Source organism: Cariama cristata, unplaced genomic scaffold (genome assembly GCF_000690535.1).
Source record: "Cariama cristata isolate BGI_N322 unplaced genomic scaffold, ASM69053v1 scaffold7924, whole genome shotgun sequence".
NCBI lineage: Eukaryota > Metazoa > Chordata > Aves > Cariamiformes > Cariamidae > Cariama > Cariama cristata.
In genome coordinates this window covers 54,896-69,879 of record NW_009611238.1, presented here as the reverse complement: position 1 = coordinate 69,879, position 14,984 = coordinate 54,896, and the positions used below count along the sequence as shown (strand labels likewise).

The 14,984-nt window shown below is 41.8% G+C and overlaps 1 protein-coding gene across 1 annotated transcript in view; it reads right to left on the bottom strand.

The window, feature by feature from the left end:
* NEGR1 (neuronal growth regulator 1) overlaps positions 1 to 14,984 on the bottom strand; it is a gene marked incomplete at its 5' end in the record, with an annotated part of 107,430 nt that overhangs the window by 43,067 nt on the left and 49,379 nt on the right. Inside the window, one exon of the mRNA XM_009698162.1 lies at positions 14,211 to 14,362. Coding sequence (XP_009696464.1) covers positions 14,211 to 14,362 — 152 coding nt within the window. The remainder of the gene's footprint in view (positions 1 to 14,210; positions 14,363 to 14,984) is intronic.

The following is a 14,984-nucleotide window of genomic DNA, read 5'->3' as shown; positions in this document are numbered from 1 at the left end:
CTCAGAGGTCATTCTTTAAATCCGCACAACTGTCGCTATATTTCCAGAAGTAAATAAGGCAAAATATACATTAGAGATGCAATACGACGCATGCCACGGCACTACCTCCTTCCTGTGTGTCGAGCGGTATGCCTGCAACTGCTAATACTTTTAAACAAATGCTTTTGCCAGGTTCACGAAAATGGGCAGGTTTGTTAATTTTCTCCCACTTCTGAATATGCACAACTCCAATAAAAATATCCTGGGTGCAGGGGATTCTTCCAGGAGACACCTTCCCCTCCCACAGAGCCCTGCAGCCCAGTTCACCCCCTGCCAGCACCAGCCTGTTTTCGTTGATCCCACGCCAGGCTGGAGCATATCGTTGAGCCATGCTTTGGCTTCTCTTGGGAAGACCAAGAGACATATAAAAATGCTTCTCCTCGCTGGTTGACTGCACTTTACCTGGATGTTGAGAAGAGGTAGACTGTTTTTTTTCCTGGCACGCAGTGGAAGCTATATGCAATCTATAGGAGAGACAGCTGACCTCGGTGTCTGAGACCTTTGATCAATAAGCCCAGCAGCATTTGCTCTGACACATGTACATTTGACCTGGGGTGTATAAAGGATCTGTGGGCTAGAAACACTATAAAACCTGCTTTGTAACCAGCGAGAGTTATTCTATTTCTTCCCAGTTTTTTCTATGGGATATCTTGCCGCACTTATACGATACAGCTGTTTTTTCCTGTAAAGCTCTGCGCATGCAGAAATGCCAGTTACAGTATTCCGGTGCAGTCAGAGGTAGCGTTCAGCCCTACACGTACTAAAATTGCATCACGCATTTATACTTCGCCTAACATAAATAGTTCATTTCACTGGAGCAGAGGGCAATTTTTGAATAAATATTATTAACGTGGGGTCAGACAGGGAGTCCACCTGTAAGGATGCTAGTCCTGGTATGCAAGAGTCACGTTTCTGCCCATTCTCCTTTCACCGTGTCGAAGCAGTGACTGAGGGCCGGGATCCCCCCGTCCCATGGGCGCACAGGGCTGCCTTGGGCTAAGGAAACGTCCCACAGCAGCAGGCGGCCAGGCAACTCCTCACCCCGTTTATCAGAAAACGGGAAGAAAACAGGGGGGAATCTGCCTGAGTTACAACGGAGCAGCAGCTTGGACACCAGGAGCTGACTGGGAAGAGTTTGTACTAACTTCAGGTACCTAACCAAATTGCTAACGTTTGTAGCCAATGTATAGACGAAGGGATAGTACCTGTGCGGTCGGGGTCTGTTAGGCTGTGGGCCAGCCCGCAGAGATGCTCCCCCTGACCAGGGGGAACTTGGGTTCCTGACCTAACCGCCTCCGGGTTAACCTCCTGTCGGCTTTCCCCACTGAAAGTCTTCTCCTGCTCCGTGCAGCTCTGGGAATACAGGCATAGTCAACTCTTTGCAGAATAAAAGTCTCATTTATAGATGCTCTTGCCTGATCTATGCATTACTACTGTGTTTAGAGCGAGCACTCCCATCTCTGCAGTCCTTGTACATATATCACACATGCCTAGAAGAACTAGATGCTGTTCAATTGCTCTGATATTTGCTTTCACTGGCACAGCAATTTGTGAATAGGTTATTTAATAATTACTGCGTAATTATATTTCTGCTGATCCCTGATGAACTGAAATCCACAGACAATGCCTATCAAATGAATCATTACAAATCTCTATAAATTACATGGTGAAATGTGCCAATGTCATGATGAAATTCATAAAATGCCTACAATTTCTTTAAAACGAGACTTAATTAAGCTGGAGTGATGGCTGCACATCTCTATCCAGAGATTAAGAAGGAGCACATTATAAGATTTGACTTCGAACTTTCCAAGAGAAATAGAGAGCCACATAATGCTACAAGTCAGGGAAAACAAGAGAGGAACACAACGGTGAACCTTAATGTGGATTATTCCAGTTACAAATGAGTCATAGAGAAGTATAACCGTTTTTCATTTGGTACAGATGTGTGTTGGAAAATAGGTGAAACAGGAGATGAACAGCGCCTGGCTAATCTATAGAACAAGTCATTGTGCAAACACTCAGAGGAAGGAAATGCATTTATTGCCTGGGGAGCTATTAAAAGCTGCGACCAAGGAACAGAAGCCTGCTGCAAATAGTCTACAAGAAAACAGAGGCTCCAAGCACACACATCGGTGGGCTAAAATAAACAACAAAATGTGCTTCTCAAAGGATTCGCTTATCATCTCCCACAAGGGATTTAGATATATGACTGTGATAGCTGTTGTCAGACCCGACAACTTTTTCCTGGTCAAGGCAGTAAAATTTAAAATATTAGATTACCTATTATTTACGTATCAGGATCCTGCCTCAGAAGATTAGACCCAAACCAAGGACGACTCCCTGCCGAGGTCAGAGGCAGCCGGGCTTTGCTGCTGCTGCTTCTAATGCAGAATCAGCACAACTCGTTAAGGGAAGTCTCAAGCTACGGCTTAGAGTCTTGTTGCACAGATGAACCACTATGAGCATATTATAAACATAATATTAGCATGCAAGAACCGAACGTATTATTTCTGGAAATAGAAATATCTTCTCCATTCTTCTGGATACCAAGTCCGCCTAAACCCAGCTGAGATAACCCTGGACTGGCCCCAACTCCTCTTGCAATCCCTCCTTAGCACCGGGGAAGCCTACGTTGACCCTCTCTACATCGTCCTTTCACTGCTTCAATAACACGCCCAAGAAACCGGCTACATCTCATGTATTGAAATAAATCTTCATCTGCAAAAAGACAAACAGGACTTCTTTTCTTAAACGCAAAACAATAAAAATCACCTTAAAGAGATGTAGAAACATGAGCAAGTAGAAAGAGGATGTTAGGCAGGGTTAGACTCCGGCCAACTGTTTTCATTAATGCCAACCACATACCCCACTTGTTAAACAGGATGGTAAAATCAAACCAGCACTAAATCCCTGGGTGAAATTGGGTTTTGTTTAGCTTTGCAGTAAGGTGTTCACTGGAACAGCGGAAAGGGAATTTTATGCGAAAGCTGCATCTTCTTTTTTGACTTTTTTTTGTATGGAGCAGACCTGAGGCTTTCGGTTCATTTCTTTAACACTGAGGACAAATCCCTTTGATAAGCTCACTAAGCTTCATTGCTGAAATAATTTTGGTCGCTTGCCCCACTACTTCCTATAAAAGACTGATGCAGAACCCATCTGCTTTAAAGGTTAGAAATCCTCCTTTCTCAGCCTGGATTTATGCATAACAAATTCATACCCATTCATTCTTGGACCAGCTTCATGCCTTAGCTGAAGCAATTATTTTCCCAAGCAGCGCTTTTCTTGCGTTGATTTACGTGTAGAAACAAGCCTGTCCCAGCCTTTGCTTTGCTCCACTGGTATTGCGCAAACGTTTATTCAAGGGCAATTTCCTTTCACTCGGTCGTCACGTGCAGCATCACAGCCAGGCACCAGTGCCAAAACCCTGGGCGAACTGAGCAAAACTTGGGGGTCGTTAGGAGCTCTGTAACGAGCTCCAACCAGAGCTCCGTCCCGCTCCGCTGGGCCGGGAGCCTCAGGCCAAGGACACGGGGTCAGACACGTCGCGTTCCTCCTCACCCCGCTCCCACCAAAACAACGGTGCCAGTAACTACAGGTGTGCCAAGAGAAAATGTTTTATGCCCAAGAAAAGTCCCAGGCAAAAAGTTTGTACAAATTGGGGAGCGGTAGTTTCAGCCCCTGGCCGGGGAATTTTATTTAAAGTAATGCAAACTTCTAGGGTATTTTTTGGAACAGCTACGGACAAAGACCATAAGGAGCCGAGCTGCCCCTCTCGTTGCATTGACACATGCATGTTCTGGACACGGTGACCTGCTCAGGTTGCGCACCCAACTGCGGAACAATATTTACAGAGCCCAGGAGCAGTTTCAGCGGCTGCTGGTTGAGAGTAAATGCTGAAAGGTCAAGAATAAGCCTTTCTTTTGCAAACAAAAACGGACTGGCTGCAAACTTTCTTTGGTAGGAGGGCCATGTTTCTGATGGGTGACCTACTGAAATGCAGACAGAATGATGACAAGCAGTGCGGGGAAACTTTAATCCTTTTTTCACATTGCATTCTAATAGACAAATCTGCGTGCAGGGAAAGCATTTTGTTATTTTGCAAAAAGTGCTATTTTGCTTCAAAATGTCAAGCGCTTAGTCATTAATTAAAAGTATTATTTTAAGACAGACATATTTTATACAATATACTGCTCTGATATTAACAGGAATCTATCTAAATCTAGATTAAGAAGACACGTGAATTACCAGCTGAAGAAGATGAAGAAATGCACAGAACTACCTTTAGCTGTGAAATCATAGCTTTATAAACATTAAAGTCTCTACTGATAAAACGTTGTTGGATCCTGGCTCCAAAGTTAGTTTCTCCAGTCTGACAGACATTTTCTCATATACTTGCAGCGCTCTGGAAAGCTCAACGATAGCATCAGCAAAGAGAAGGGGCTGGTACCAGATGTACATTTTATTGGCTAAATAAATAATCGCTGTACATGACTGCTATATTGCGATGTGCCTTCGTTTATGGTGTGGTTACTTCGTGAGATTTGTTGCTTTCTTCCTCATATCCCCAGTAATTTAAACATTTCATTCTTATGCTCGGAATAGCATTTTAACTGAGTAAATGAATAGAATTTAAATGATCAAGTTCTCAGGTTTGTGTTTTATCTTTGAATAAAGTTAGTAAATCTAAATATTGGCTAGTCTCAAAATCTGAATATCTTTTTACAGGCCGATTTATAAGAAAAAGTCTGTAACAGCAACAGCACCTTACCGCACAGTAAAATTTAGGTTACTGTTGTAGATTCTTCATAGCAGAACATTTTAAAGTCAAGATATCAGGTTTGTTACTTGTGATAATGTGTTTGGAAAAAAAGTACATTTCTGAAAAATTCATCACAGGTTTTTTTCGCTGAGTATTTCTAATATTGCAAGAAATAACTAAGCATATGATGCTAATGTTTTTCACCTGAGGTTTGGAAAAGCCCTAAGTAATCATTTATACTCAATGTATTATTTAAAATTCAGTCAAAATCTCAACATATAAATCTGTAGGTGGAATTAAGGATAATATTAATTGAGTTCTCTATTTTAGATGCTTATTAAAATACCTCAGCATTTTGTTACTTACATGATTCAGTACAGAGGTTAATTAGTGTTTATAGTGTGGGCTCACTGAAAAACCTCTCATTTTAAAATCTCTGAATCTATTTTTAGCTTTCTTTCAGCCAAAAAAATATTTTTTTTTCTTTCTAATTTTCTTCAGTTCACAAACTGTTCAGACGCTTAGTAACATGTAGCAGCTCTCAGGAAAATGTAAATAGAAGCTGTGGAGACTGTCTCTCTTTTTTTACAACCTCTAGATTACAGAACACTTGACTGGATAGAAGCACACCCACTTTTCAGATAAACATTATCTGGTTTCAAGCAACTGCTTTTGTTAAATAAACTAGAATATATTTGGTAAATTATCTCAGTTACAGCATTTTCCAACCTGTTGGACTATTCGCTTAAATACTGAAGTCTTGGGTTTAAAATCTATGCTATGATGGTCATGAACATTCTTTATATCCTTGATCAATAGCTAATTCCTTTTTACAGCCTCATGAGCTTTGGTCTCAACCACTTGTTATGAAAATAAGTTCTACACTTAATATTTTAATGAAGAAGTGCTTTGCATTAAGTTTAAAATTTGCCACTGATTAGTGTAAGTGAAAGGTCTCTTGGGCTTGTTTTCTCATAAAACTTCCTAATACACCTTCTCTAGACTAGCCAATATTTCAATAAGCCTCTTTTCCTTTCCAAGATAGACAGTAATTATCTTTAATCTCTTGACATGGGAATTTTTTCATCCTTTGTTTCCTGTCACCCCTTTATGAACCTCTCCCTCTATTTGGTAAAATTTTTGAGGCCGAGGCTGAAGTCTGTGTTCCAGATTGAGTTGCAAAATTGTATTTATGTCATTACATTATAGCACTTCTAGTTTTCACCCCATTTGTTACGCATGGTATTCTTTGGATTTTCACTTTTTCTAAAAAGTTAATTTACTTCGAGGTTTTCTACCCCTTGAAAAGAAACACAAGTTCAAGAAGAGCTCTGAGCAGCAGTGCTCACCTTGATCGGGGCACGGGTGGCCACTGCCTTCAGCAGTGCGCTGTAAATAAGTTCCACAGATGACCTTGAATGTTTTAATCATCATAATTAACCGATACCCAAGATGAACATTTAGACATGCTTCTACCTCTTTGATTTATCCAGTTCAGTAAGGATATGTGTCTGAACATTGTTAGCTATGGTTATAATTGCACAATTTGAGAATATAAACACAAACGTAACAAAACGTAACATAAAGGCAACTTTGGTAAGGGTCGGTAGTAAAGATCATTGAGGGGTTTTTTTGTTTGTTTTGTTTGTTTGTTTTTCCCCTGAAACAGAGATACACTCTCAGGCCTTTAAAGTTTCTTCTGAACATCAAGGAGAAACACATGTTACTGGCCTTGCTCAGACAGGTTGTTTCTACCTCATCTCATCTCAGTCACTTATTGTCATATAATTCATAATAAAGCTCAAGCTGGAAAATGGATTTAGAGAAAATTTCACCTTAACTCTCAGTAATTGCTACCTGGAGCAGCAGCTGGCATCCATATGGAAGGATCTCAGACCCAACATCTAACAGAATTATTATGACTTACATAAATGGAGGATTTGGCCATTTATCTTATTCTGTATGAATATATGAATTTAAGGTGCTGAGTTTTTAACTCTGCCGGGCTCCTTTTCTCAGCAATAGCTTATGAAATTAGTCCCCCAGGTGTACTTGTGATGTAAAGAAAACTCTGTTTTAGTTGTACACTGTTCAGCTGCATTGTACGTCCGCGTTTCACCCTGCGCGAGATCAGGGAGAGAAGAAAGGTTTTTACCTTGCCTATGAATCCCATTGGAGATGACTGAAATTTTTCAGAGGGTTGTTTTGCACTGGGAACATGATCACTCAATTAAAATGCCCTGGATGAATACACCTTGATCTTTGAGAGAGGTCCCTGAGGAACCGACTCCCAAATTTATAACCTTGCTTCTCTAATTGCCTGAATTTCAGCATGCTGATCAGGAGCTGGGTGTCCGTCTCACGCTCCATCTCCAGGACAGGTCCTTTCCATGATGGATCACCTCTCCTGTAGCAGCCAGTCCTATTAGGCCAACTTGGACGTGGGAAGCAAAGACCAAGGACTTGGACCAGAAACCCCGTCAGTGAAGACAGAGCACACACAGAGGGGGAAAACAAAAAAGCAAAATCACCTTCAGTCTGTAATGGAAGAGGTACACCGCAGACATGAGCTTCCTGACTGGACAATGCCAAGATTTGGCTTGGCTTTATGAAGGGTATACCATGAAACCCTACAGGTGTGGACCTGGATGTCCCTTGCAGCCAATCAGAAGCCATAAGAAAGCATGACAGCTCAGAGGTGTGACAATCCCTTTACAAAAGACTTGGTTTCAAATCTGCTCCCTGTCCATCAGTCCTCCTGAGAAGTGGAGGAGGAGACCTGCGCTGCACGCTCAGCAGGAGATGGATGAGCAGATCTGGGCAGTGGCTGCCCCCGCGGGGGCAGGACTGCATGCTTCCAAAGAAAAATTAGGTCCATGGCACCAATACTTGGCACAGTGATGTCTACTGGAGACTCTGGGCTTGATCCAAACCTTATTAAACTAATAAATGTCTTCTGACTGACTGCAGCAGTCTTTGAATAGGCTCCTAATGAGTACAGGAATTTTTGTTTAAATTTTTTTTTTCTTTTTTTGGTGCAGACCAGCCCACCCGGCTGAGACATAACAGAGAAATATGCAAATTTAAGTTTGATTTGTTTTGCAGGCCAGTATTTGAGAGATAAAATGGTAAAATCTTTCTTAGGTAATTGGACAACAGCTGGAACTGTGAACACAAAGGGAATTTCCCTGGAGAGTATATTTCTTTCTAGAAATGTCCAATTTAGTAGGCCAGGCAAAGCTATCGAGCTAAACCTTAGCAGAAACCTGTCACATATCCAAATACACTAAAATACGATTTCTCAGTCAATAAAATGAAACTGCTGAGTTTAACGATGACACCAAACTATATGAACAGAAGATGACCCAAGCAGTCTTTGCCCAGTAACTAAAAGCTACGCAAATTACTAATAATATGGACCACCTGCAGCAACCCCAGCCTTGCAGGGCCCACGCACAGCCTGGATGGTTCGGGAAAACTCCCGTGGGGGGTCAGGAAGCTTGCTAAAGGAGGCATAAGTGCATACAGAAACTTTTAAGGTTTAAGAGTCATGTCAGCAATATGACTACAGCCCAGGTATCAGACAGCGTTAAATCACCATTGCAAAACAGCGACGGAAGAGTACCTGTCCCAGCAGCAAGCCTGCTTGGCCACCCCGTCCCCATGATTATTGGCCACGGTAGTGCAAATACATGTGTTTATCAGTACATTAAGTTACTAATTTTGGATCATTCCCTTGCTTATTCTCAGCAGAGGCTTTTACTGATTTGGAGCTAACTATTTTGTGAGCCTGCCCTCTGTCAGATGACTGAGGTGATCTCTGAAGTCCCCTTAAGCCTAGATTTTCTTTTATTTCCTTGACTTGGCAAAGCATGAAATGACCATGGAAAATGGTTACCTGTTCCCTTTTTTAGAAGATGTGCCATAGCAAGACCATTATATCACTCTGCAGATACCCTCAATACCTCTGGGTCTTTAATGTTCCGGTAGACGTAGCCAATGCTGCACCGATTATACATAGTGCCACTGAGGAACATGCATATTATTACATGTTACGTGCAATTTATAATTAGTTTAAATTTTTTGAAGAATGCTATTTTTTTTTTTTTTTGCATTTCAGACATGAAAGCTAATGTATTAAAAATATTAATACAGCAGTTTAATTAGGAATCTCTGTGTAGGAACGAGGACACGATGCAATCAACACATATAAATTGAGGGCACGGTCTGGCGCTTCCTGGCATGTAGAAATGTTTGAGACAAGACTATAAGCATGTTGCACTAACCATAAGTTCACAGTTGGATGCTTATTCAATAAAGTAGTTCTCTTTAGCTGCAGCAATTAGATTAGCACAGAAAATACTACCACAACTCTCACACACATTGTGTCCTGGTTTTGGCTGGGATAGAGTTAATTTTCTTCCTAGCAGCTGGTACAGCGCTGAGTTTTGGATTTAGGGTGAGAATAATGTTGATAACGCACTGATGTTTCAGTTGTTACTGAGCAGGGCTTTCCCTAAGTCAAGGACTTTTCCATTTCCCATGCTCTGCCAGCGGCGAGCTGCACAAGAAGCCGGGAGGGAGCACGGCCAGGACGGCTGACCCCAACCACCCAAAGGGGTATTCCATACCATAGAGCGTCATGCCCAGTATAGAAACTGGGGGGAGTTGGCTGGAGGGGCCCATTACTGCTTAGGGGTGGACTGGGCACCGGTCAGCGTGGGGTGAGAAATTGTATTGTACATCGCTTGTCTTTTCTTGGGTTTTATTATTTTGATGTATTCCTTTTCATTACCATTATTATCATCATAATAATTTTATTTCAATTATTAAACTGTTCTTATCTCAACTCATGGATTTTACCTTTTTTCTGATTCTTCTCCCCATTCCATCAGGGTGAGGGGGGGAGTGAGCAAGAGGCTGCGTGATGCTTAGTTGCCGGCTAGGGTTAAACCACAACACCTTGCTATACCTAGCTACACTGCTTTACCTTCCAAATGTCGCTACTGAACTTTTCTGCAGCTCTTCACAATTATTTACATTTTTGAATAATTATTGACAATATATGTAAGGTTTTTGTGTAGACCTGAACATCAGTAACACCTGTGGCTCATATAACCAGACATTTAAAGTGAGTAATTTATTTGGCAGCTGTTAGTGATGGACATGAATGCTTCCTCATTATTGCAAGTTTTCTTAAGAAAGGTACCACTTACCAGACAAGTTATTTACAGCATTCTTAAAAATACTAGGGAATGTATAGAAGGTGCTTTCTAGAAAATAATAATAATACCTTTACTTAAGAATAAACACTCACATATCTACTAGAGAAGTAATGATCATTTTCATCTTCTGCAAGGTGATGGCTGACATGAATCTAAACTTTTGTCGATGACGTGTCTTCAGGGGACAACACAGAGATCATGCATGTAGCAGTGGATTTAATGCCTCTGTGAAGAGTCTCTTAAACAGATTTGTAGTTTCTGTAGATGTATATGTTAAATCTACATGCAGATTAACAATGCAGGATTTCAACAACCGCTCAGTTTCCTTCCCTAATTTAGCAAGTGCTCAAGCAGAGGAGATGAGGACAGTTGTGCTGTTGTGGTGCAACACGATGTTGCACCCCTGAGCGAGCCAGGATACCAAAACGATGCACCCTACAACCCAACTTGTACAGCCTGGTTCTGCGGTGCCACAGAGCAGGGCTGAGCCCCGTGCCTGGCCCAGGATCTCCAGCAGCTCATCAAAGGCTTGTGATGGCAGCATCCCACCCCACGTCCCAGTGCAGGGAGCAGGGGCTGAACAATGGCTCCACCTTTATCCTCATTGATGAAAGGTAAGAAAAACCTTCTGCCACGACTCAGCTTTGGTAAGAGAAAGTAAGAAATCCACTACCAACTGTGATTTCTGGCTAGGAGAGTGTGAGGACAGGAGACATCTCGGTAAGGATGTTGCTGCTTTAGCAGCAGTAGAGACCATCTCAGTTTTGGCTGCTTGAGAAAAATGGTTGAATAAACCTGCCTCAGTGCCAATGGTTAATGACAACCCCCTCCCCTCACAACGGCCTTGCAAATTTGTTTGTAGGAAAATGCCTTTTGTCTTGAATGAAAATTGTGCTGATTTAAAGGCAAAATCTGCTTAATTAGAAAAGGGCTATTCCATTCCCCATTGGCTCCTCACCTCTGTAGATGGAACCTCTTACCCTGGGTACACACCGTAACACCTCATCTCCTGGGTTTAATGAATCAGCAAATCCATGCTTTATTTACAGCAGAGGACTACATTCCTCTTCTTAAGTACCAGAAATTCTGGGAAGAGCCAGCGCAGGCAGTGCTAAACATCTGATCAATTAGGCCCATAGATGGCAGGATGGGACCGTCCAACAAACACTCCTCATGCGGGTGCTCTGGGAGGATCATGTACTTCATACGCTTACCCACAAAAAACACCACATTTGGATGATACAGAGGACTTACCCATGAATAATTAGCAAATTGCCATTCATTATTAATTTATTGGAACCACTGCTTCTCTGTATTTTTCCCGCAAGGCTCAGCCTTTCTATTTTACAACTGCTGAATTTATTATTAATAGGTAGATCTTAGGCATGGCTAACAAGTCTTCAGTTAGGGATGTGATAAATTTCGTTACGTTCACAGGATATGGGATGTTCATAACTCCCCAGATGTGAGGTTCTTCTGCAAACTGATCTGCCTATCCATCCCTGAGACAGAAGTGGCTCTGGGTGAGCTTCTGATGGGCGTCCCCGGCTCACTGCAGCCGTGGGGCTGTCCTCTGGCCACGGGTGAGCGGCCATACCCCAGGCGAGTTCTCCTCCTGCCCCATCCACCCCGTGGGCACTGTCAGGTACAGCTCCATTCATGTACTCTGTCCACATCACAGTCACACAAAGTCAGCTTTTCCCTTGTCCTGACATCCTTTTACCCGCTTTATGACTTTCTGTTAGCTCAAGGTTGCCTTTATGGATCACAGAAAGCCAGAGCCCTCTCAGTAGTAGAAGAAATAATCCTTTTTCTGATATCCTTGAGTTTTATATCTGCATAGGATGCAGACACCGATAATGGAGAATATGCTTAGCTCTGTCCCCGAGAAAGGCTCCCAGCTGTGCACAGTTACGATGTCATTTATGTATTATATGGGGGTGTGCAAAGAAAGAAAATACAGATTTTCTAACTCTGCTGCACACATTTTTCTTAAAAATAAAACCCCAACAGCAGACAGAAACAGTCAATTAGCAATTACTTAGCGACACTGGGCAAGGTACCAATACCTAACAGCGGAGGTGTGCAGGCATCCACGCTCAGGGTTTGAAGCACTCCCGCTGTATCTGCGCGTTGTGACAGCGTTTTGATAAAAACCCCCATGTCTTTGCACCCCCGTCGTGGTTTCGCACGGGAACACAGCGGGGCATGCGGCGGGGCTCCCGAATCGCGGCCGTTACTGGCAGCTGCGCTAACGATGCTATTCCAACCGCCCCGCAGCTCAGGCTGTATTGCACCGATGCAATTAACAGTTTAAAATACACGCTGAAATAAGACATCAGCGTTGAATTTTTAACATTTGTTGAGTAACATGATGATCAAATTACACTTAACCCTATATTTGACTACCAAATGTTGCAACCAACCATTAACTGCTAACACTTCCCCCACACATACCTGAACCAGCACATATGTTCAGCTACCATTGCCAACAAAGTAAAACATAAGTAGCGTTTCACAAGAGAAATTCTCTCTGAAGGATTAAGGAATCCATACTTAATAAGTTGCTACCCAGTGATTTTTTATTACTATTTTACATTTCTTTACAGTGATGCTCATTCTAGATAACATTAATGCAAATCATGAGCAAGGAAAAAACTCCACCAAATGATCTTCATTCCCAACTGAAATCTAGATCACTACCTTTTGGAAACCTCTCCTTGTTTTGACTAGATTAAAAAAATCATAGTATAAAACAAGACATTTCATCTTGGTCTTTCAGTCAAACTCTGAGCTGACATCACCCCCATATTTCATTCCGTGAGGTCAGGATCAGACCTAGTTTTCAGTATTTTCTCCCAGACTCTTCTGCTTCACACATCCCATCTCTTTCATGATGGAGAACATCTATTTTTATGATTTGTAACAATGCACTTGATACTTATATGACATTTTCAACCTCCGCATCTCAAAGTGCTTTTTAAGGGTGGCTACATGGTACCTCAAGAATTTAAAACTGATAAAATCCTGGCAGCAACTAAGAGACAGATTCAACTCTGCTCTGTTGCTCTGTTCAAAATTAAACCAAACCTTCATTTTACCTTCTCTGAATTGCAAATACACCAAGTACTATCTGCTTCTGGCATGATATTCCTTTGTTTCCACTTCTTGTGTTTTCTGTTGAAAATCAGTGCAATGTTGTTTCCACTTTGTTAACGATTTCTCAAATATTAAATAAAATGGCAGCAAAGGCTTCATGCTATTTTCTGCTTATTACATCTCTTCTGCAGTAATTTAGAATATCCTGACAATACATGTCATATAGGAAGTATATTCAGAAGGAAGTTTCATGGTTAGAAAGCAATAACTCTAGGATTTAAGCAACTGAAAATCAACATTTCCACTCAATAAGGAAAATCGTTATGTAGAGAAAAGCATGTAGGATATATTCTAAGTTTTGTCTTTCAGCTTTAGCACTATCAGAACAGATTAGCACTGAAGTTCAACTATGAACATCTTTAGATGCCACTGACAGATGGCTAGATATCAACAAATGTGAAATACTACAATTTCACAGACAAAAATATCTTTCAAGCAGGACATCTGAGACTCATTTTAGGCAACCTTCATGCTAAAAGTCTCAATGCTTTGCTTTGCCTTTTACAATGCTTATTGTCTTTTCCAAAAGATTTACTTTCAAGTCCTCCGCAACTTCTCTCCGCAACCGGAGGGCAACGACCAACAAACCGACCTGCGAGCAGGGCTCTGGCACACCCCAGTTATTCAGCTCAGTATATCCCTTGAAACTGGATTAAAACGTTTTTAACTTTGTTTACGGTGGTACCTTGGCATCCATTATTGTTATTCTGAACAGAAAGATTCTGTCATGCTAATTCTGTCTCTATACCACGACGGCGGGTTGGGTTTACTTGTGGGTTTTTTCTAGATTCATAACTCGTTGACACCCCCAAAATGTGCTATCACTTGCAGAACAGAAACCCTTCTGCAGCACGAAATCGATAACCAGGTGCATTATTTCCCAGTACTGAGGAACGCAATGGTATTTACATGCCTTGTGAAGACACCAGGGGAGGAAAAAGCATACTACTATTTGTTTGGCTTTTGAATCCATATATGTGGAAACAAACAACCATGAACATTTGCCACATGTCCACGTTACTTACGGTTGAGAGGCAGGCTGGCATTGGTCGTCCCTAGCTTGTTGGCAGCGACACATGTATAGTTGCCAAAATGCTCTTCTGTCACATTGGTAACAGTAAGAAGTGATCTTGTACTATAATTTTTAATAGTAATTCCTTGTTGACCATTGATCAGTCTAGAAAGCAAAAAGAAAATGTCTGTAACTCATATACCATAAGCAATAATTTTTGTTCTTTCTTTTTTTTTTTCTTTTCTTTTTTTTACAGGCATAACTAGTAGCACAGTGAGCTGTTTGCAAGCTGCTGATGTAGCCTGTTGAGCCAAATTATCATAACGGCAGATCGGAGAGGCCATGGGGAACACTGGAGCTGTGGGGCATTGCGGGGAACGGTTTCTGTCTGTCTGTCTCTCCTACAGTCAAAAGAAAATAAAGACTGACACCCATGGCCCTGCCTGCCTGGCCATAGGATAGGATATAAACCCTCAGATGGAGAGCTTAGATTTTAAATTGGGCAATCCTAACTAAAAATTTAAATACTCTCTTTGGGGCAGAAAAATCTTATGGTATGTCTTTCAGAGAGCATTTTTTCAGACTCTGGAGATTGCCTGTGTCCGTACACACCTCCCGCTGATGGCAGGTGAGGATGAGGTAGCCAGAAATGCGACTGTGTAGAATTGTGACCACGGTTTATCTTACAGGCCTCTACAGCTACAAATTAGACTACAATTAGGAAAGATGTGCTCCAGCAGCACTGCATCCTGAGACAGCAACCAGGTAACAAAGCATAGGACAAAGC